This window comes from Aspergillus udagawae, assembly GCF_001078395.1.
Source record: "Aspergillus udagawae IFM 46973 DNA, scaffold_1, whole genome shotgun sequence".
Lineage (NCBI taxonomy): Eukaryota > Fungi > Ascomycota > Eurotiomycetes > Eurotiales > Aspergillaceae > Aspergillus > Aspergillus udagawae.
In genome coordinates this window covers 2,772,581-2,793,976 of record NW_025091264.1, presented here as the reverse complement: position 1 = coordinate 2,793,976, position 21,396 = coordinate 2,772,581, and the positions used below count along the sequence as shown (strand labels likewise).

At 51.0% G+C, this 21,396-nt stretch overlaps 8 protein-coding genes across 8 annotated transcripts; 3 read left to right on the top strand and 5 right to left on the bottom strand.

Moving 5' to 3' along the window:
- Positions 1-399: 399 nt before the first annotated feature.
- On the bottom strand, positions 400-3,273 carry Aud_000890 (DNA ligase (ATP) CDC9; the record flags this gene model as incomplete). Its single annotated transcript, XM_043286394.1, has 4 exons — positions 400-945; positions 1,002-1,232; positions 1,289-3,119; positions 3,236-3,273. The coding sequence occupies 4 exons, from the start codon at positions 3,271-3,273 to the stop codon at positions 400-402; spliced, it is 2,646 nt and encodes an 881-aa protein (XP_043142329.1).
- Positions 3,274-4,116: 843 nt separating this feature from the next.
- Positions 4,117-7,722, top strand: Aud_000889 (uncharacterized protein; the record flags this gene model as incomplete). The annotated part of the gene is made up of 2 exons (XM_043286393.1): positions 4,117-4,149; positions 4,201-7,722. 2 exons carry the CDS (start codon positions 4,117-4,119, stop codon positions 7,720-7,722), a joined length of 3,555 nt encoding a protein of 1,184 aa, XP_043142328.1.
- Positions 7,723-8,107: 385 nt separating this feature from the next.
- Aud_000888 (translation initiation factor eIF5) lies at positions 8,108-9,376 on the bottom strand (the record flags this gene model as incomplete). Its single annotated transcript, XM_043286392.1, has 1 exon — positions 8,108-9,376. One exon carries the CDS (start codon positions 9,374-9,376, stop codon positions 8,108-8,110), a length of 1,269 nt encoding a protein of 422 aa, XP_043142327.1.
- Positions 9,377-10,836: 1,460 nt separating this feature from the next.
- Aud_000887 (bifunctional hydroxyethylthiazole kinase/thiamine-phosphate diphosphorylase) lies at positions 10,837-12,725 on the top strand (the record flags this gene model as incomplete). Its single annotated transcript, XM_043286391.1, has 7 exons — positions 10,837-10,936; positions 10,996-11,172; positions 11,231-11,366; positions 11,431-11,844; positions 11,892-12,268; positions 12,318-12,418; positions 12,471-12,725. 7 exons carry the CDS (start codon positions 10,837-10,839, stop codon positions 12,723-12,725), a joined length of 1,560 nt encoding a protein of 519 aa, XP_043142326.1.
- Positions 12,726-13,023: 298 nt separating this feature from the next.
- Positions 13,024-13,807, top strand: Aud_000886 (putative isochorismatase family hydrolase; the record flags this gene model as incomplete). Its single annotated transcript, XM_043286390.1, has 4 exons — positions 13,024-13,054; positions 13,116-13,131; positions 13,183-13,233; positions 13,285-13,807. 4 exons carry the CDS (start codon positions 13,024-13,026, stop codon positions 13,805-13,807), a joined length of 621 nt encoding a protein of 206 aa, XP_043142325.1.
- A 184-nt stretch (positions 13,808-13,991) lies between these two features.
- Positions 13,992-15,717, bottom strand: Aud_000885 (uncharacterized protein; the record flags this gene model as incomplete). Its single annotated transcript, XM_043286389.1, has 2 exons — positions 13,992-15,454; positions 15,516-15,717. The coding sequence occupies 2 exons, from the start codon at positions 15,715-15,717 to the stop codon at positions 13,992-13,994; spliced, it is 1,665 nt and encodes a 554-aa protein (XP_043142324.1).
- Positions 15,718-16,691: 974 nt separating this feature from the next.
- On the bottom strand, positions 16,692-17,699 carry Aud_000884 (SGNH/GDSL hydrolase family protein; the record flags this gene model as incomplete). The annotated part of the gene is made up of 5 exons (XM_043286388.1): positions 16,692-16,825; positions 16,882-17,272; positions 17,323-17,401; positions 17,456-17,495; positions 17,561-17,699. 5 exons carry the CDS (start codon positions 17,697-17,699, stop codon positions 16,692-16,694), a joined length of 783 nt encoding a protein of 260 aa, XP_043142323.1.
- A 621-nt stretch (positions 17,700-18,320) lies between these two features.
- On the bottom strand, positions 18,321-20,072 carry Aud_000883 (putative MFS transporter; the record flags this gene model as incomplete). Its single annotated transcript, XM_043286387.1, has 4 exons — positions 18,321-18,453; positions 18,528-19,272; positions 19,323-19,749; positions 19,818-20,072. The coding sequence occupies 4 exons, from the start codon at positions 20,070-20,072 to the stop codon at positions 18,321-18,323; spliced, it is 1,560 nt and encodes a 519-aa protein (XP_043142322.1).
- Between the last annotated feature and the right edge of the window lie 1,324 nt (positions 20,073-21,396).

Sequence of the window (21,396 nt, the reverse complement as noted above, 5' to 3'; positions counted from 1 at the left end):
CCCCAAGGTGGATATTGAGATAAGTTGGTCTCTGATGATGGTTGGTTGACAAAGTCGATGGGGATTCAATCATAACGGAGAAGGAAGAAACTCCGACGGGAGCCCACTCGCCAAGACATTTGGATGATGACCAGCCACGCTCGGCCTCATTTCTGCCAATATTTATCTATCTACCACTGATAACATCGGCCTGTTAGTCTGCGGGCCATTGGCTACGTCGCATGGAGTGAGACATTGAGAAGATAGCTATACGCGGTTGCTGTAGGTCAGCGGACTACGAAATAATTGAGCATTATGCAATTGGAGCCACTAATGGCTACTTCAATTCGGACCGACATCCATGCCATTATGTAGTCAACCGACTATCTATCCTACAACATAGAGATGCACAGCCTCCGCTCAATACTCAAAGTCATCATCCACGCCTCCTTTGCCAGTGTTTTCTTTCAGGCCAGCCTCTTGCTTGCGATACATCTCCGCCACTGCCCTCGTGGTCGTGGCCTGCTCGGGCTTCTTGTCGTCGCGTGATTTGATGAACCGTGGGAAGCGAAGAGAAATGCCCTTTCCACCACCAGTGGTTCCCACGAATTCATCGGCAGCAGCCTTATACCGAGGGCTCAGGGTCAGATCCGCTGTCTTCACCTCCCAAACCAACCGTGGTTCAAACCACACATCGGGTTGATCCTTGGGGACATTGGAATGGGAGTAGAACGGTTTGGGCCGGTCTATCGTCAAAGGCGAGAGTTCTTTATAGAGCTCTTCCAGAAGCGCTTCTGAGAAGCCTGTGCCAATGTTGCAGATCGTCTCGTAAGTCTGTGTGCTTGTATTGTACGCAGCCAGCAGGAAAGCTCCGTAGACAGACGTCCGCTTGCCCCGACCATAGTAAGCACCAAGCACCACAAGGTCAAGGGAGTCTCCAACGCCTGCGAGGTAATCCTTCTTGACCTGATAGATGTCAGCTGGGTCACAGTTTGGACAGAAGTAGGCATAACGAAGAATACCTTTAGCCAATTCCGACTTCGTTTGCTGGGCTCGTAGCCACTCTCTTCCGTATCCAGCATCTTCACCATCAGCCCTTCACATGACGCCTTGACACTCTCGTCCAGCAGATTCTGAATCTCTTCCAGATCATTCGTATCGCCATGCTGAGCGAATTGGAATTCGCCCTCAACAACCTCGAATGACTTGTGCAGAAGCTCGCGACGTTCGCGTAACGTCTTCTTGACAGTAGGCTAACCACAAGTCAGTCTCGAAGATTTCAGTACAAGTAGGTTAGCGGGAAGCTCACTTCGCCATTCAAAAACAAAAGATCAAATGCAAAAATGCAAACTTTGACCTTGACATCCTCTGCTTTGACATCCTTCCGCTTACGAGTCATAAGCTGTTGGAATGGTAGAACCTTCTTGTTCACCGTGTCCCAAGCCACCGTCTCACAGTCCAAGACAAAGCTCTTCACTCCGTCCTTGACCCAAGTCTCGAGTTTGGCCAGCACATCAGGATACTTCTTCGACAAGTCTTCCGAGTTTCGTGAGAAAATCGCACTAAGGCCCTTGGAGTCCTTTTGCAGGGTAGCTTTTGCCCCGGGGTAGTGGTGAACCACATCGGGTGCAACGTAATGGATCTGAGCTCGCTCACCATCATACTTATACTCGCAGGTGAAATCCTTCCCTTCGAATCGGTTGAGCACCTCGGTGATAGACTTGGTAGGTTTGGCAAGCATGGGCTTGATGGGAATTCCCGGTTGTAGCTTGCACATCTTGGGTAAGTTGAACAGGCCATGCTCGAGCATTGCAGGGATGATCACTTCGTAAGCGGGTAGCTCACTGTATACCGTCTTTAGGACAGCTTCGCCCTGCGCCATCTTCTCAGGAGAAGGTGTCTTTTCGCCTCTAACAGCAGCCTCATGGACCACCACTGCTTGAGCAAGAGCCACGAGGACGGTCTTTTCTGCCAAGCCAAGTCTCAACTTGCCCTCCAGGAATCGAACGATGAACTTGGCTTCGCTGGCGCCTCCTTTGTCCTTTGTAATGTCGACGCCCTTGCCACCTTTGCCCGCCGTTGCCGCATCGGCAGCGGACAGAAGCTTCTTGATCGCGGAGATCTTCTTATCTTGAGATCCTTGGCCCTGGATTTTGGCAATAGCGATCAGACCTTCATGCACCCCTCTGACAGTCAAGGGCTTGGGTTTGAACATGGTGGGCTGGTTTGATCGACTCTTGGCAGCTACCAAGCCCAAATCGCCAATCTCATGTTGATCTGCTTTGATCACAGCCAGACTACGCCCTGTACTTTCGCCGATTGCCTTCATGATGAACGATTCGCCAATACCCAACTCGATTCCGGCATAGTCTGCGGCTAATTTGTTGATCATCAGTTGAACCGTTGGAAGAAGGTCTTGCGGTGTCAAACGGAGGACTTGGCGGAGGAAGAGAGAGCAATGGGCCAGAATGATCAGTCGCTTCGTGGTCATCTCGATGAGAGAAAAGGTCGTGCAGAGAGCTGCGTAGGGAACCGGTTCACCAGGTTTCCAATCAGGATACGGTTCCGTGCCGGTCGCTTTTAATGTGGCCTGCACCTTTTCCATCGTCTTCTTCATCACTTCGGGCTTCTCGTCTTCTTCTTCCTCTTCGCTAGCGGTCGCGACCTCTTCTTCTTCCGAAGGCTCCGTTTCTTTCTCTGGTGTTTCCTCGCCGGATGCCTTTTTCACGATGGCAGGTGGCGAGCTTTCCTTGGCCTCGGCCTTGCGAGTTTTAGAGCTCTTTGGCGACGGCGACTTTTTTCGTATGGTGGAAGCCGCTTCTCGTGAGCTCTTCCGGCGTCTTTTCTGTACTGGTTGAACATCCGAGTCACTTGCCTCATCGCTGCTCTTTTCTCGTTTGAGAGACTTGGAGCCTGGAGAGCCGTTCGTATGGGCCACCTCTGTGTCCGGCAAATCCTCCATTTTTACATCTTCGCCATTAGTCGGCTCTCCCTTCGCTTCGGTGATAGTTGAAGGTTCCTCAGTTTTCGCTTGTTCGTCGGCAACATCGCTCTTCTTATCTTTCTTGTTCGAGAATGACAAAGTCGTTTGCTTTTTAGGTGCGGTCTTCGACCCCTCCGCATTGGAGCCGAAAAATCGCCTATGTGGTGCAGACCATATTCGTCAGCACAGTCAAGTTGCGTAATAATCGCCATGCGGAGTGATCGGTCCATCTAAGCAACGCACCCGAGGGTCAATTGAGAGTCTCGAACATACCCCAATGTAGCTTGTTTCCTACCCTTAGAATCTGCCATTGAAGAGCGCGTAGTAATGGCCAAAGAGCGATGAGTGGTGGAAATGAGCGGACAAGTGGCTCCAGACAAGAACACGGGTCTGCTGTAACCAGTAAAGGTCCGCAGTAAAGTGCGATATGAATATCTAGTTTTTACAGTGAAGGCGACAGGTCCGCGGCAATAATGCGATAGAGGCGCAATGGATGCGGAGATGCGGGGACTGGTCATAGGTGTCACAGCGACACTTTCAAAGGCTCGCACAATTTGACATCAAGTAATTTCAAAAGCAGAATAGCATACAATCAAGGAGCTTAAAGGCCATTAAATAGACCACTGTATGTCTTGAGCTCTTGATTGTACAATTAAGGCAGCAACCTCTGCCAACAGCAGGCAGCCTTTCGCGGGAACGCGACGTGTAGTGACGCGAGACAAGCAGAGATCACGTGCTCTGTCCTCAGTAATGCTACCTTAGGAAAGCTACATCGCAATTAGAGGGTTTCAAATGATCAAAAGTGATTATAAATGACTATAATTATCGCATCAAGTAAGATTACTCGAGGACTCAGATGCCTATATGTGTCTTTTGATTGCATCATGCTACCAGGCAAACATTGCTCATTGTATCATCCACACCGCCTGCGAATGGGCGGCAGAAAATGCGGGCAGCAGGCGGAGAAGCAAAGAAACAAGAGGTACGAGAAGCATACACTCATTCGCACAGCTTAGCAACTCACTTGAACTTTCTCTAGTTATCTGCTGCGTGACGAGCAGTCGACTTCATATGCTCTGTCTATACTGCGACAACTGGATGGCTTAGACGCTAATCAACCTTTGTCGATCGGCTTCAAGCTGTAGCTGGGCCTGATGGAGACCCTGCGGCAGGAGTCGTTTAAAAAGGTAACCAACTTTTAGGATGATACATGGTAGAATGCTAATGCCTTTTTGTAGCTGCGTGCTCCCTGTGTCGAGCTGAGCTCAGTCGGTCTTGGCTTCCGTGGACGTCAGAATACCCCCAACGACGTTTTCCAAGCCCTCAGTCCGGTCTACAACGTCCTCGCCCAACTCGCCGATAAAGATGCTCTGGACGAGAAGCTAGCGGAATATGCCTTTTTCCCTCTCTCGCATATCTTCAACGAGACCCAGAGACTTCCCGCGCGGACATTGGAATTGGCTGTTAATTGCCTCCGGATTCTGATTGCGAAAGGATGGCGCCGGCGCCTGTCCCCTCAATTGGGCAAGCAGCTCATAATACTGCTAACCTTGATCGTGGGCGGTGCACCAAATCAAGCCAGTGGAGGTCAGTCTCTACATTCGCAGCCCGTGGAGTTGGGTATCGCTTGTTTCAATTGCTTCGCGGCTATATTCAGTGTTTTGGAAGGGCCAGTGGCAAAGCAGACAATCTATCATGAGATCGGTACAGCCACTATCGTTGACCAGGCTGTGTACATTCTCCTCGAAGGTGTGTCGGATGGACCGTCGGACGAATTCTGTGTGGCTGCTGCAGAGGCACTTCGAGCTCTGTTCGATCGTGTCACCGATCGGGTAGTTCTAGCCAGTATCATGCCGCGGACGGTGTCGGCTCTGACAAAGGTCTTGAAGCCGACAACTCAGATACGCCGCTCATTCAGGGTACTCTCAATATGTCTACAGATTCTTACTAATTTACTCCGCAATGTCCTAAGCGACCAAGTCGCGAGTTCGGCCACGGAGGAGTCGCCCAAATCCCAGCAAGCGGACAACCAGCGAGCAGACGAGAGGGTAGTCCTGGATGGATCTTGGTTGAAAGCGACGACTACGCAGATCAGGCTAGCTCTCGCAAACATAATTCAGATAAGGCGCCATGAACGGGAGGAGGTGCAGGCTGCGCTTTTGGACCTCTGCTCGATGGTCATAGAGGACTGTTCAGCTACGCTCCACGATTCGATACCTCTCATGGTCGAGACGATTGTCATTCTGTCCATATCAGAAGATCAATCACCCAATCACGCCTACACTACTCTGAAGCACCTTGCTACCACATATCCTGCTGTTCTGGATACTCTCAAGGACTCGCTTCACACCTGGGTCACTGCCTTTCCAAGGACTATGCAAGGCAATGATGAGACGGCAAAGCAATGGGGAATCAAGCAGATATCAACAGCCTTCCAGGTACTTTCCCAAGTTCAGTCGGGATCTGATATCCTCACGAGTGCTCTCGCATCAGGCTTGTGCGATAGTGTTGCTGCTGCTGTCAACCAAGCCTCCAGGAATCCTCAGCCGGTAAATCAAGACATGGTTGAGAACCTAAGCCTGGACGTGCTGCATCGAGACAATCGGTCATTGACATTTTCCTCTGTTCTTCTGGGCCACCGCAGCCAGCAGCAGACTCTCAAGGATCTCCAATCGATGATCGTTCGTCTCAATAGCTCGGAGTCTGGAAGTGAGATTACCCGGTCCATCATCGGTCAAATGCACCGTGCCTCTGGAGATGCAGCGGTGGCTCCGTTCTGGTTGGCCATGAACTTCTTAAAGACTGGTTCGCATCTCACGGGCATCCTCGACGATTTCATATCTTTAGATCACATAGAAATATCGGTCCAGAGTCTAAGCAGTAAGGCTATGATCGAGGAGCTATATTATTACTCGTTGCCTCTTCTAGACCAATCACTGGCGGAGACCTCCAGGGATTGGCGAATTTCTGCTCTCGCACTGGAAGCGGTTGCTCTTCAAGCACAGCAACTCGGAGAGGCATTCCGCCCGGAGCTGATGGATGCGCTATATCCTGTTCTGCAGCTGCTCGCGTCAAACAACTCTAATCTTCAGAGGCATGCTATGGTATGCCTTGACATACTCACCAACTCCTGCAGATACGAGGATACCAGCACCATGATCATTGAAAACGTCGACTATCTGGTGAACTCAGTGGGATTGAAACTGAACACCTTTGATGTCTCACCCTACCCGCCGCAAGTCCTCTTCATGATGGTGAAACTGTGTGGTGTTCGATTGATTCCCTATTTGGATGACTTGGTTGACTCAATGTTTGGTATTCTGGATATGTATCATGGATACCCCAGACTTGTGGAAACGATGTTCAAGACCCTGGCTGCCATCGTCGAAGAAGGCACAAAAGCCCCGTCACTCCTCGCAATTACCAACGGCGAGGCCAAGGCTGTCGATCATCGCAAGCGGCAATACCAGAGACTGCTTGTATCTACCCTGGCAGAGGATTTGGCTGCCCGTAGAACAAAGCGAGCCAAGTACATGGATGAAGACGTGGAAGACGATGAAGAAAGAGTGTCACATCCGAAACAACCCTGGAAAGCAGATCCTGAGAAGGTCGAGAGCTTGGACGCTGACAACCTCTCTGACATCTTGAACGCGGATGAATCCGAGGAGCCACTTCCTCCACCTCAAGCGCCGGAGGATGAGGAGAAGCCGCTCAGTAAATCACACACGATTCTTCTACACATTGTCAAGTCGATACCCTCACATCTGACTTCTCCTTCTCCCTACCTCCGTCGCTCCTTACTCTCCGTCCTAATTCAAGGCTTCCCAGCCCTGGCGCAGAATGAGAACAGCTTTCTTCCAGTCATAAATGATCTATGGCCTGCCGTTGCTTCAAAGATCAGCTTTCCGTCTTCGTTATCCAGCGAGACGTCGTCGACCGCTCTCATGACGAGGGACGTGTCCACGCCGTCTACCACCGCTGTCAGCAGCAGTGGCACACGCAGAATCGAGGAGGTCGACTTCAAGGAAGAGACATTCGTAAGCACTGCCGCCTGCGAAGCCATAGAAGTCATGTGCAGGACAGCTGGCGACTTCATGGCATCCCGCGTGGAGACCGAATTCCCCCGCTGGGAGCGAATCTATCGGCGCACATGGGACAAAGTGCGTCAAGACGCAGAGAAAGCACTCGAGCGACGCGCTCACCACCAATCCAGCAACGCACACTCATCCGAGACACACGCGCCACCAGAAAGCCATCCCTCCCTACGTCTGTCTCATTCTCTATCGCTAGTCATACCAGGCTCCAGCTCCAGTTCCACTACTGGCGCTCGCGCCTTCACACCACACCATACCCTCTGGCGCGCCCTGCTCTCCCTATTCATCACCATTCTCACGCACGTCCGTCTCCCGCTATCCATGGGCGACCAAATATGCGAGTTCCTAGCCGACTGGATAACTCTCTACATCGGCCCGAACTACTACTCTCGATTCCACCTTCAAGCTGCCATTTCGGCCTCGGATATACCCGCTGCGCAACGTGCTGAGCTGGCGCCCGTCGAGACTGCCATTCAGGCCATGGAGACCTGGAATGCGGATCTGACTTGGTTCATCTTCCAGAGGCGGAAGACGCAGGCAGTCGCGACGTTGAGTAAAAGCAAGGCGGGTGATAGCACGCGAATGATCTGCGAGATTCCGGAGAACGCATTGGAGTCTTGGTCTTTGTTGACAGACCGTTTGAAATTCGCCCCGGTGGTGTTCTGATTTGTATGTGAAAAGCCGTCGTATGTAAATTACTTGTCCTACAGGAACAAATCCATGTAACGCCCCTATGGGCAGACTGCGCCAAGGCAATGCGTGCTATCAGCCTGTGAGTAGTCTACAGTGTGAGGTCGTCTACAGCGGGATTATTCTACAAGGGAAATTTGGGAAAGAGAGGAATATTGAGTGAAGATACTTGTCATTCATAGTGACGCAGCAATCAGATTAACCTCAAATCAACAAAAGACACGGCTCGTGTGCACCCTGTCAGTTGAATGAGTGTGGACATAGCAAGGTAATGACTGGAAATAGCGCATTGTGTAGAAAAAAAAGCAAGTTCCGAAGACATCCCGAACTTCACAAATAACCGAGTAGCCGATTTACCAATCTACTCGTCATCCTCGCTTTCCTCGTCATCGCTCTCAGCATTCTCGAGCCAGTCAAGGAAGGGCTCAGCAGCCTTGCGAACCTTCTTGCTGGTCGACAAGTCGACGTACTTCTTGCTGGCCTTGGATCCCCATGCCTTCAGCACATCCTCGGAGACGAGATCGTGCTGGTAATAACCCAGGAGGACGGCGGGAACCAGAGAGATCAGCTCAGGGTGATCCTTGCCAAGAAAACGCTCGGTACCGCCGAGGAAGGCCTTCTCGTGGCGCTCAGAAGTGATCATCTTTTTCAGGAAAGCAGCGCGGGCGGGAATCTGCTTGACAATCTTCTCGTCGAAGATGGTCTGGGCAAGGACAGCAACAGTCTTGTGCTTGTTCTCAATGCCGAACTCCTTGGCCTTCATGTAGATATCGACGTCGCTAACGGCAGTGACGTCGCCCTTTTCAGATGCGGTCTCGAGAATCCAGCTGCCAAGCAAATCGTAGGCAGACGGTCCATCAGCCTCTCCGTCTTCATCGGCGTCCTCAAGGACGAGAGAACGCTTCAGGTCGTCGGGAAGCTCCTTGGCACGAGCCTTGACGGCCTCCTCAGAAACGTCGACAGCCCATTCGTCGTCTTCAATGTCTTTCTCGGCCGCGAGGGCCTGAGCCTCGGCCTTAATACGGCGGGTGAGTTCATCATCGCTGTTGGCTTCCAAGGCAACATCCTCGACTTCACCGTTGTCGGAGTTGCTATCTCCAGGGCTGACATCCTTGTCACCGTTGGCTCCCTCCTCGGCCTTCTTGTTCTTGCGAGCTCTTCTGGCGGCCTTGTCCTTCTTCCCTCCCTTGCCAGAAGCACGGTCGCGGATAATGAAGGTGCTCAGCTTCAAACGGGGATCAACGTCGGTGCGCTGACCACAGGCCTTGCAGTCAAGGATGATCTTGTCGTCCTTGATTATGACATCCGTTTCAGGATTCTTACATTTCTTGCAAAGCACAAACTTCGAGATGAAGCCATCGAGATAATCTTGAAGCTTGACAGCATCGTGGGCGCCGTTGATAATCCAGCGATCATCGGTAGGCTTGGCGTTAGCCTGAGCACCAAGTTCAAATCCGAAGTACTTGATCAAATAAGACGGAGGACGGCTCAAAGACTGAGCGACAGAGTTCAGGTTGACAACCACAGTCTTGATACCGTTACCCTTGCCTTCGATCTTGGACTGGAGGCGCTCCATCTTGTAACGGTAGAAAGGATCGGTGACATCGCGACGAATGTTGACGGTAGCCATTTTGACGGTTGTTGAGGATGATTATTTATTTTTTCACGAAACGGTGAGAACGAGCTGTTTGAAAACGAAGCGGGAGGGATTATGGACAAGTGATATCTTGGAAAGACAAGACATGCGTAGCGAATTCCTCGACTTTTGAAAAGTGATGAATGGTGGAGAGTTAGAATCGTCTCAACTAAACGATTTCACACAGCAGATAGAGCAAGCCTGGGTTCAGCCACAGGACTTTGAATGTATACTACAAGGTTTCAGCTCGGAGCGAAACGTTTGCAGCTTGAGCGGCAGGTGGTGGTCGAAATCTCTGACGCAGGACGAATACATAGACAAGTTCGCAGGGGACTCTTTTCTTTGAGTGGCTTTCTCCGGTAGTTGGGAAAGAAACCAACGGCTGGTTCTTCTGGGAGTTGAGAGGCAACTAAAGTCAGACCTCGAACTCGTGGTGGCGGACGGTTGACGAAGGACCGTATCAAGAAACTAACCAGTGTGGCTTTTCGATCAAAACGAGAGCTGAAAAACTCGGACACGTTTAACAGCTGAAGCGTGTAGTTTCGACGAGATGACAGCGTTGGAAGCTGGTTGAGATAGATGATGCAGAAGATGCAGATGGATGGGTTGAGAGTGTGTGTGAGAGTGAGTGTGAAGGGGAAAGAAAGCGAAACGAGGAAAGAAGTTTTGAGGGCCAAACAGAAAGGCTCGGAGCCGAAGTGCCAAGACTCGCTGAGAAAAATTTCAGGGCTGCTGACTGAGCACTGTTGCCTGCCCACTCTCCGGAAGCCCGGGATGCTTCTTATGAGGGCACGTGTTCCTCCCTCGTCTTAGGATGTATGGTCACATGATCAATGTCTTACTCTCCCTCATGCGGAACACAGGACGTTCCATCGCTCCAAGAGTACATGAAAGCAATATGTGGACTCAAGAGGAATGATACTAGGTCTCTGCATCATTTGCAGATTTGTTAACTACCAGTTCATGACTTTGCGGCAAGGGTGTTTGTTCTGTAGTTTTGTCACTCATCTACTCCGTATATTTTTGTCAGAGGAGCCATCGTACAGATTGTTCCATGGAGATTAGTAACAGCTTTTATGGACGATACTCAGTGTCAATGTAGCTCTAGGGTAACAAAGACGTATTTATCAGAGCAAACCTCATGGCCGAATCCAATTTCACCACCTGAGTTTAACCTCACCGGGTGTCCCCACACGCTTCCAACGTCATTTAATGCTTCCTCTGACTCTTCCCGAGTGCTCGGAGTTAGACCACGGCAGAGCCTACACCATCGATTCCATATTGGTGGATCATTCGCATAAAGTTGTTTTGGGTAAGTGTGCTTCTAGATGTACAACTCTTTGTATTTGGACTCATTTGATCTCATATCAATGTCAAAACCCCTCTTGCCCCTCACTGTTCTATCCGCCGCAAACTTCTGGCTCTCGGCCATATGTTGACAAAGGCAGCAGAAAATGCCTTTAGATCTATCAGTATACCTGGTCACAGATTCGACCCCAGCCATTCTTAAAGGCCAGGATCTGTGCACTGTGGTAGAAGAAGCCTTGAAAGGAGGTCAGTCAATGTCGCACTTGTCTCGCACATCATCGTCTTGTGCTAATGTGTGGCATCAGGTGTGACTATTGTGCAATATAGAGACAAAACGAGCGACACAGGGGACTTGATCCAAACGGCTAAAAAGCTGCACAAGATCACCAAAGCATATGGAGTCCCACTGTTGATCAACGATCGCGTAGATGTCGCCCTCGCTGTTGGAGCAGAAGGCGTTCATCTCGGGCAAGACGATATGTGTACGACCAATACCTCCAGGTGACCGCTACTGATCCTTACTGATACGGTTTGGGACAGACATTGAGGAGGCGAAAACTCTGCTTCCCAAAGATGCAATCATCGGAATCAGTGCGTCTTCCGTCGAAGAGGCTCAGCGAGCCATCGAGGCGGGTGCCGATTACCTGGGTATCGGAACCATGTTTGCAACGCCGACGTAAGTTGCCATTTGGACGGATGATCCATGGATGATCTTGTTATGATATAATCTGACTCGCCAGTAAAACAAATACAAAAAACATTCTCGGAACAGCAGGCACTCAGGCGATCCTTGACGCTATTTCCGACTCGGGTCGAAATGTCGGGACCGTTGCTATCGGCGGTATCAACCTTTCGAACGTCCAGCGGGTGATGTACCAGTCCAAAGCGCCCAGGAAGGGACTGGACGGGGTCGCTATCGTCAGTGCCATTATGGCAGCAGATGACCCGCGCGCGACAGCCGAGGAGTTTGTCAAACGTATCAACAGCCCACCCAGCTTCGCATGGGAACCCAAGGCACCTCGAACGAATGAAGTTGCAGCATTGGTCGAAGAGGTGCCTCAAATCGTTCAGAAAATGGTCAAGGCACACCCTTTGGTCCATAACATGATTAACTACGTTGTGGCCAATTTTGTTGCCAATGTTGCTCTCGCGATGTACGTCTGCGTTTGAATCATTGTTGATTTATCTAATCGACTTCTAGGGGCGCTTCCCCAATCATGTCCCCATATGGCGAAGAAGCGGTCGACCTGGCCAAATTTGACGGCGCTCTTGTCATCAACATGGGCACCTTGACACGCGAAAGTGTACCAAACTACCTCCAAGCGATCCAATCATACAACGAGCGCGGAAATCCTGTGGTCTACGATCCCGTCGGCGCTGCTGCGACCCAGGTCCGGCGCGGGGCAGTAAAAGAGCTTATGAGGGGGGGCTACTTTGATCTTATCAAGGGGAACGAGGGAGAGATTAGACAGGTGTCAGGAAGCAGTAATGCAGTCCAGCGCGGTGTGGACAGTGGACCAAGCACCCTTGACGGACAAGAGAAGGCTAGATTGGCCCGCGACCTAGCCAGAAGAGAGCGTACGCTGCACCGTTCTTCCAAGCGAGATCCAGCTGCTAACCCCGGCAGGAAACGTCGTCCTTTTGACCGGCGCTGTCGACTATCTAAGCGACGGCGAGCGGGTGATCGCTGTCGAGAATGGCCATGAATTCCTTGGACAAGTCACCGGCGTATGTCCAATACTCTCTCGTTTCTTCAATCTCTTGCTAACTCGACGTACAGACTGGTTGCGCTGTTGGAACGGTATCCGGCTGCTTCCTGGCTGTACACCCATCCGACAAGCTCCTGGCTGTTCTGTCAGGTATCCTGATGTATGAAATTGCGGCGGAGAACGCCGCGTCAAAGGACTACGTCCGGGGACCGGGAAGCTTCGTTCCCGCGTTCCTAGACGAGCTCTACGCTATCCGGCAAGCAGCTCTAAAGGGTGACGACAGCTGGTTCTCCGGACGGGCAAAGATCCAAGAGATCAAACTATAGCAAGAACAGATAGTGTATATAGAAAGATGTATACCCGTTAATAAAAGCTGTGATATTTGCAATACAATTCAGCTAACTCACTCCTCGATAACTACCTAGAACTGTTCGTGTTGAAGCCTGATTTCTCGGGCGAAAAGCTTCCCCGCACCGGTCCGGATTCCCCCGCCATCTTCCTCCGCAGCAGCAAAACATCGGCCACTACTTTTTTTCTTATTTCATGATTTCACCATCCGGCATACACATTCTCAGCCACACATAGCTCAAAGAAACTCGGGAAAAACACTCTAAGCAAGGCACAATGGCAGCCATCTCACGAGCCTGCCGGATCCGTACGCCTGACTCATGCCCTACTGACAGTCTGAAATGCTAACCACAGCGTACGGTACACAGGCAACCCGGCCCTATTGTACGCCTTCCCCAAATGATCAGAATAGCCTCCTTCTCACAGTACAAACAGCATCTGCGACATCCAAGAGAAATTCCGCGCCATCTACGAGTTTCCAAAACTGTACGCCTAGCCTAACACCCCCTCACACGCGAAACCAAACTGACGAAACAGCGTAACGACAACCACCAAACTTCTCAAAGCCTCCTCAGCACTCAACATCCCCGTCTACGTCACTACGCAGAACCGCCCCCGCCTAGGCGACATCGTCTCCGAACTCCAACCCTACCTCTCCTCACCGCTTGTGCGCGCCAACATCGACAAGACGCTTTTCTCGATGATCACGCCGGAACTCGATGCGCTGCTGCCGAACGTGAAGGGCGGGGAGATGCCGCTGGATGTCATCATCGTGGGGATAGAGACGCATATCTGCATTACGCAGACGACGCTGGATCTGCTGGAGCGCGGGCACCGGGTGTATGTGATCGTTGATGGGGTGAGTAGTATGAATAAGGAGGAGAGGGGGGTGGCGCTTGCGCGGCTGCGGGATGCCGGGGCGATTGTGACAAGCAGTGAGGGGGTTTTGTTTGAGATTTTGGGGGATGCGGGCAGGGCGGAGTTCAAGGCTGTTACTGGGTTGGTGAAGGAGACGAAGGAGGAGACGAGGGAGGCGATGGAGGTGTTTTCGAAGATTTGATCTCTTCTTTCTTTCCCTATCGTGTCTGGGCATGTGTATGAATGGACAAAACCGGAGGCGACGCTGCATGTGCTTAAAAAATATATAATTGATTGCTAGTATGGTTGACTCATTTTTGTCTACCTACGGGACCTCTCATTCATTCTCCAAAAAGCCAGTTCCCTTCGTGCATTCCTGATATAGTTCATTTAGGCATTGTTACAACGCGTTTAGGCGGCTGAGAGGAATTAAGCCAGCCAAACGCAGAAGCCCCGCCGATAGGATTCGGAGCCCACTGTTTGCCGGTCCGGCTTTCGTCTGGGGACGCTCGGGAGGACGTCGGCTGAGGAGACGCCGAAGCCGCCCCCGCATCAGTACCGGCACCGCTTGACGCTGCTGGCACTCGTGTAGAAGGCTTGGTCGGCCGTAGAACTTTCATCGTACGGCCCCGAGATGGCTTGCTCGTGGCGGACGATGCCGGGTCCATTTTGGTATCCCGTCTCCATGCACTCCAGACACCTGCAGTTTCAGGCTTGGCGTCATCATTGGCCTGAAAGTCGATCGTCGAGGTGGACTTGCCTGGGCCTTCCTGAGCTTCAGTCACCGGGGACACGTCGTGAGAAGCCGATGAATGTGTCTTTCGACTTTCATCGGGCTCTTCGGTGGATGCTCTTGCGGTGGTAGACGCAGAGGTAGATCGTCGCGATCGACTCGGCTCTCCGATGACCCCGACTCCGGAATCGCCGCTCACATCCGTCGGCCCCTTTTCAAAAGCCTGCCTTGTTGAGCGTTCAAGGCGCGAGCAATCTGATGCAGTGCACAGAGACTTGAACACAGTTTCATCCTCTGGCCGCACAAGGGGAATGGAAATCTTGTTCCTTTCGTCATCTACCATGATGATCTTGTCCTGAGAGAACAAAATGTCCGCATTATGCGAGCGAAGCACATCACTTCCGAGGATAATCTGAATGGAATTGTCGTTGGGTTCCACATCCCGAACAAGAAAGCGGATGGTGAGGGTGGGAAGCTGAGGAACCGGGCTGTTGGGACGAGACGAGGCCTGGTGAACGCTGGCCTCCGGGAGATACATCGGAAGCTTTATGAACCGTACGCCATCCTCCAGGGTTACAAGATCTTCCAAGCCGAGCTTCTGCACCATCGGATACCCAAGCGTCGAAATATACGATCCTGAACAGGCAGCAGCATACAGAAGCGAGTCGTTTGAAAAGTTGGTCGTCAACCAACATCGAATGACACACGGCACAGGGCCAAGGAGGAATAGACCGGGCGGGGGTATCAGAGGAGAGCCGCCGACGGACGAGCCCATTATGCGGCTCGTCGTCTCCAGCCCGAGACTATTCGTCCGAGCCGAGTGATGTGAATGCCCGGAAGAGCTCTGTCGGCCCTCAGACCGGTGGGACAGGGAGCGTTCGGTGAGTGGATGGCTTCCCATGCCACTCCCCGTCCTCAGCGGCAGCTCGCTGGTAGATCGGCTGGCTTGTCCATAATAACCATGAATAGCACTTTCATCGAATCGGACACTATTCGCTCTGGATGTTCCTCTCCTGGGTTCGTCTTCGCTCTCGAGACCCATTGTATTCGCCATTCCGTGGTGCTGGCCCTGATCGAACCCTTTGAAGGCGTCAGCGGGCGCGTGAAAGACTGGCTCTTTGAAGTAAAAGAATTAATATCTGCTGTGGTATCCTGAGCAAGAAGGCGACAAACACACCTGTTGATATGGTACCCCCGATAGAAGTAGGAAACGGTGACAAAGGACCCCAAACACTTCTCAGCCTCGCATCCTCATCCCTCCGTCTTTCCAGTCGTGCAATCCGCTCCGCCTGCTCAAATTGCGCAGCGTGAAGTTCCTTCAACTCCTCAAAGACGCGCCAAATGTCGTCGCGCGAAGCAAAAGGATACTGAGCGTCCATGTCCACGCAGATGGTAACCGGAATGAAGAGGTCTTCGACGAGCGGCGAAGGTCGACAGACAATTCACGTAGAGAGAAAAGACGGAATCCTACAACCACAAACTCACTTGCCCACACCAAAGATTCGTATACCAACTGCTACTGCTCGGTTGCCGATCTTGTGTCCAGGTAGTGTCAACTGGCAGCTCGCTTAATCCTCGGCCTCCTCCTCCCTTGTATGCTGTGAGACGGCCGTAAGGCCGTCCACCTAGTTGCTAGTATCTGAGTTTCGTGTACTACTTGTCAGAACATACAGGTTGGTCAAGGGCTCTGTACGGTATAGGCGGATCGTAACGTGGTCAAGTGGGCGGCGTCGAATCCGACAGAAAAGAGACAGCGGAAGGGATACTGTGTAGGCAACGGCACAGTCAAAAGTTAAGAAATTAGCGGAGTAAGTTTCGAAAGGTCCTTGATTCTATTGTGAAACGGTTAGAGCGAGTTGTCGATTTTTCACCAATGGGATCTATGGTTGAATTGGGGTTCTCGCAGGCAGAATAGAGTAGTTGAGCGTTGGAGATAACCGCGTGTGTTTGCAGCGAGAGCTTGGATTCGCAAGAAAGGAAGTTATAAGAGGACTCCGATAATCTCGAATGATAATATACGGATTTTATCGAGAGAGAGATATGCGTAGTAGAACACGAGGTGTGCTATGGATGGAAGACTGATGATGACGGAGTACCGAAGCAAAGGGAGGTGGGCAGTGAGGGGATCACAAGTCCGCCATCCATCACTTAAACCGGCAACGATCTAGACCGCTTTTATTCTCCTACAACATGCACAGTCCATGCCAGTGCTTCTGGCATTTGATCTAAGTCATCAATTATCTGCGATCAATCGCTATGAAATTGTTTATCTGTGATAATGTGCCTTTCTACTGATTGTGCCAGCTTTCGCGTAAGGTGACTACCGGATCAATTCCAAGAGCTCATTGCAACATCATTTGGGAGCTTCCATCCACCCGGGAAAGACCATCTCGAGTGCCTCCGGGGCTTGATCCGGCCACTTGGCTCTGATAGACTTTATTACTTCCTCATACAGGAGTCGATACCCGTCGCCGGTCAAATGCAATCCTGTATCATATCAAGATCAGCACGAGGCGCCACATGAAGGAAATCGGGGATCGAACCATCCGTGAAGAACTTCTGGAGCTTCTCATTGTTAGGGGCGTCTCTGGACCCGATCAGCGGCTCTCCCTCTTTCCAACCAGCCGCAGTCATGAACGCAGTCCAGAGATCTACCACCGCAACCCCTAACGAGGCGGCAACCTCGCGGGCGGCCTCCGAATACAGCTTGGTCTGCTTGACTGTCCGGCTGGGATGAGGTGTGTTCTTTGCGATATCGAATTCTTCCAGTTGGTATTCATTCACTGGTGTCGGGGTCAGGATCAGTATTCTTGGGTTCTGAGCAATTGTCGCCGGGTGCTGGATGATCTTCTTCAGGTTCTCTTTGTAAGTCTCCACAGGGACGTGCTGATAGTGTCCAGGGACACTCGCATCATTTGCTCCGAAGAATATTGTCTAGACCTATTAGAACCGCGCCTACGACTTCAGCGAGCAGGGCGGCCTACCATAAACCGAACAGTAGCCGTCTCCGGTTTGGGGAAGAACTTGGGAAAGACCTTGACCGCATGCGCGGTGGTATAGCCACTATGGTGGAGTCAGTGCACTCATCGATGCAGCCGCAAGTTGTCAAACACATACCCGAACCCACGATTGATCACATCCAAGCGGCGGCTGTAGGCTGTAAAGAATTTAGTATCGACAATCCACTCCAGTAGCATGCCATATAGACTGGGAGAGTGTTACCATCCTGCAGAGCGGCATGAAAACCAAATCCCATGCTCTGATCAGAAGACATTTGCGTAATCGAGTCTCCAAATAGGATGAACTGGTCGTATGGCTTATACAAGGCCTCCTCGGCCGATTGGGCGACTCCGTTAGACATGATGCAGACAAACAGACACGCAGACAATTAGATCAGATTCAAATCAAGTCAGTAAAAACCAATACCACACAGTTCTGTTTGCTACAATTGTTCCTCACGAGAACGAGCGACCTCTTATGGCTGGCGGTGGGGTTGAATCTTGATGGATCTCGGCCGCTTATCGGCTAGTCTGGCTAAATTGATTGAACCATAGCTTAGCTGGGGAACTACGCTCTATTGGATACGGACCATCGGAGACAGTTTTGGGGTCAAACTGTCATGCCTCTCGTGGATTTAAAGCTCGATGCTTATTGGTCTCGGCAAAATAGTTTTTGTCGGCCAGGAATTATCCACCAACAGTGTTGTTCCATTCTTGTCTACATTTCTCAGTGTGTTGACGCTTCAGATGAACAAATATCTGTGCAATTTTATAATAATCTTTGCCTGTTATACGATCCTCTTATATATTAGACTTTGTTTCGAAGACTCACAGTCTGTTCGGAATAGATTATGCTTCTTTGCGTATTAAATGACAGACTACTGAAAAATATACATTACTGCTCAGGCCCTCCATTCTCTTCGACTGATATCCATTTGTCAATGCAACAGCTGTAGATGAACGGAAGCATGCTTAAGAAGCATTCAAGAAGCATTGCGCCATTTCTTTCCCATCACATGGAGCAGAACGGTGAAAAGGAAGCTAAAGACAAAGAGTAGAGAACTGGTGACCGCAGAACTAGCAGCGACACCAACATTAGTGAACATGTCGGGGAACCTATCCACACAAATTAGCCATCGCCCCGAGAGTTATGACCGCATGTTCAGCCAGCATGGAGACAGAAATCTTACCAAAATGGACCGATGAAACCCCACATCTGCCGAACGAACGTGATAAACACTCCAACACTGCCGGAGTCCTGAGGATAGTTGTCAACGGCGTAGGTGATAGCCGTTGTAGTCACTAGCTGATTGCCAAAAGCTGCTATGGCAGTGCCAATGATAGGAGAGATGACCCAGTGGCCTTCGGGTGCCTGCTGCGTGCAGACAAGGAAGACAATCACACCGACGATTGTCAGAATGATGCCGGGGTAGGTGAGCCAGAGGCGATACTCGGGTTCAGGTCTCTTTTGGATACGACGAGCCCGATGGTTCATCCAAAAATCTGATAGAGAGCCACCAACTTGTTCTCCGAGAATCGAACCAATGATCACACCAAGGAATTGAAGACCCAGTTGCTCGGCATTGAGGCCAAACTTCAGTTGCAAAAGCTGAGGGACTTCCACGGTGATAAGGACGCTTCCGAACAAGAAGACCATGGAATACACGATTGCGGGGATAAACACGCGGCCATGCTTCACCAGGGTCAGAGGGTGGAAGAACTCGCTGAGTCTCAGAGGAGTAGGATCGATGCGGCGGAAGGATAAGTATTGACTTTTGAAGTCTGCAGACAAACTTTCCGCACTATCACCCAAGTACCGGGTTTCGGGACCAAAGAATAGGTAGAGAATGAACTGAACGCCATTGATGATAGCGAGGACCCAGTAGATCCAGCGATATCCTACACGATAGGCGACGAACCCAAAGATAAGCGGTCCTGTTGGCGCATTAGCGAAGTTCAGACTACCTCCGAAGTGATAAACGCACCGACAGGGACACCCAGGGTGACCATCAAGGTCCAAACGCCCATGTACTTGGCTCTCTCCTTCTTGAAGAAAGTTTCCGTCACAACAGCACTTCCAATCGCTGCAGCAGGCGAGATGAAAAAGGCTACCAAGGCTCTGCACGCAGCCATGGATCCATATGTAGGACTCTTGGCACAGCCGACATTACAGACCAAGCTGATAATCAGAGACAGGAGGAAGATGGGTCGACGGCCAAACCGGTTGGACAATGGCTTCCAGAACAAAGGTGCTCCACCCAGAATTGCAATCTGAAGAGACGTGAGATAACTGGCGCTCTGCACAGATTTTCCGAATTCAATGGTAATGTCTTCGTAGGCTGGTGTAATGGATGCCGCTGTCAGGGTTGCCATGCAAGCGTGAAATGCCACAAGGACTAGGTTGAGTACTTTCTGTGGAAAGGAGGCACGGGTCAGACATTGGCAGAGTGACGGAAAGACAGGGCCAAACGCATGTGTACCTTCCAGAGAGGCCAGTTGTATGGGTCGGCATTTGATGGACTTGGAAGAGGATCCAGGTCATGAGTTCCATGGCGTTGAATCAAGTATTCCTTGTGAGATACCGACAGACTGGCAGCGACAATCTCCGCCTCTGTAGCATGGATGTCATCAGCTTTTTCGAGACACTCGCTGTCCGTCTTCTCTGAGTGAAGAACATCCTTGGTGCCTGGGGCTGAGGGCGGGCGAACCTCCTCCGCCATTTCGATGGAGGCCATGGTATCTCTGTCTTAGAGGGTGTGGACTCGAAAGGGTGCTGTTTGGGGCAAGGGGAGATATAGTAAGATGGGTCAAGACTAGTCTACCCCAGACGGAGGAAGATCATGCGTTTATAATGGTCCCAGAGTAGGATGGAGTACACTACTTGAGGATCCAGATGAGACGGTAAGCATGCATGAGTCGTGGGGACCATTCAGCGCCTTGAAACCCGGGAGTTGAGGAAATCTGGCTCTCTATCTGGACATGGGCTATCGACATCCAGAGGCGGCCCATCATCTCACCGAAGCATAGCAGATTAGGGACATTCGTGGAGAGGTTTGTGGGGACGAGTCCCCACAGATATCAGGGGAAGTGAGCTCCAGGGAGCATCTGGTTTCTATCGAGCTGATGGCAAATAGCCAGCTATCGTCTCAAGTCGACTCTGTTGGGCCAGACTGTTTTATGTGGGACTTGAGCTCAGGAGTCTTCCTTTGTTGGTAATCCCCACAGAGACACCGAGCTATCTACATAGACTGTGTTCGAAGTTCGAGCAAGTATGATTCCGTGATTGTCACTCTTCAAGACTCGGAAATACCACTTTGTCAGACCCGCTAGCGAGATCAGTGACCCACTTGGAATATGGGGTAAAACTTTTGATCTGGGGTATGTCATGGCCTCTGATGAAGGCCTATTTTATCTTAACTCCTGCCTGACTCTTGATCATTAACAGACAAAGAGCATGAAAATCTTCATCGCACCGCCAAGTGGCAGTCACGAAGCATTGCTAAGCTTTACCTCAGTTGCCACGATTTTTAACTCCGACCCGGCTTTCTGTTTCAAGTCATTTGGGCCGAGTGTTCGAGCCTTTGCCAAGGATCCTGTGGCTGAGGAAGTGACGTACGCACTACACAGTACGCTCCTTGGTCCAAAGGCTCATTGTAGTTGTTTCTTCCACGGAAATGTTTGTTGAGTCCATGGCTCAATGACTGGTACCTGAAGGTGAAGTAAGTATTGTACACTTTCGAGCTGCAACATCGGAAGGTAGAAATCGGACAATGAATTCGAGGACTAAACGCCACGGAGTAAGAGGTCTATTATTATTGTGGGGTCTGTGGGGAGGCTCGTTTTCTCTGCGTTGAAGCCATGCGGAGAGTCACAAGTTGCCAGATTTGCTACAGAGTGCTCCGTACAGAGTTATCCACAGTGATGAAATCATAATTTCAGCATTGGATTTGAATGCAAAATGGTCAGTCACCATGGTCTAGTCTTCACACTTGAATCTGTAATGTCCTCGCCAATCTGGGCATAGCTGTCTACGTGATGACTTATTCCACACGATTCATA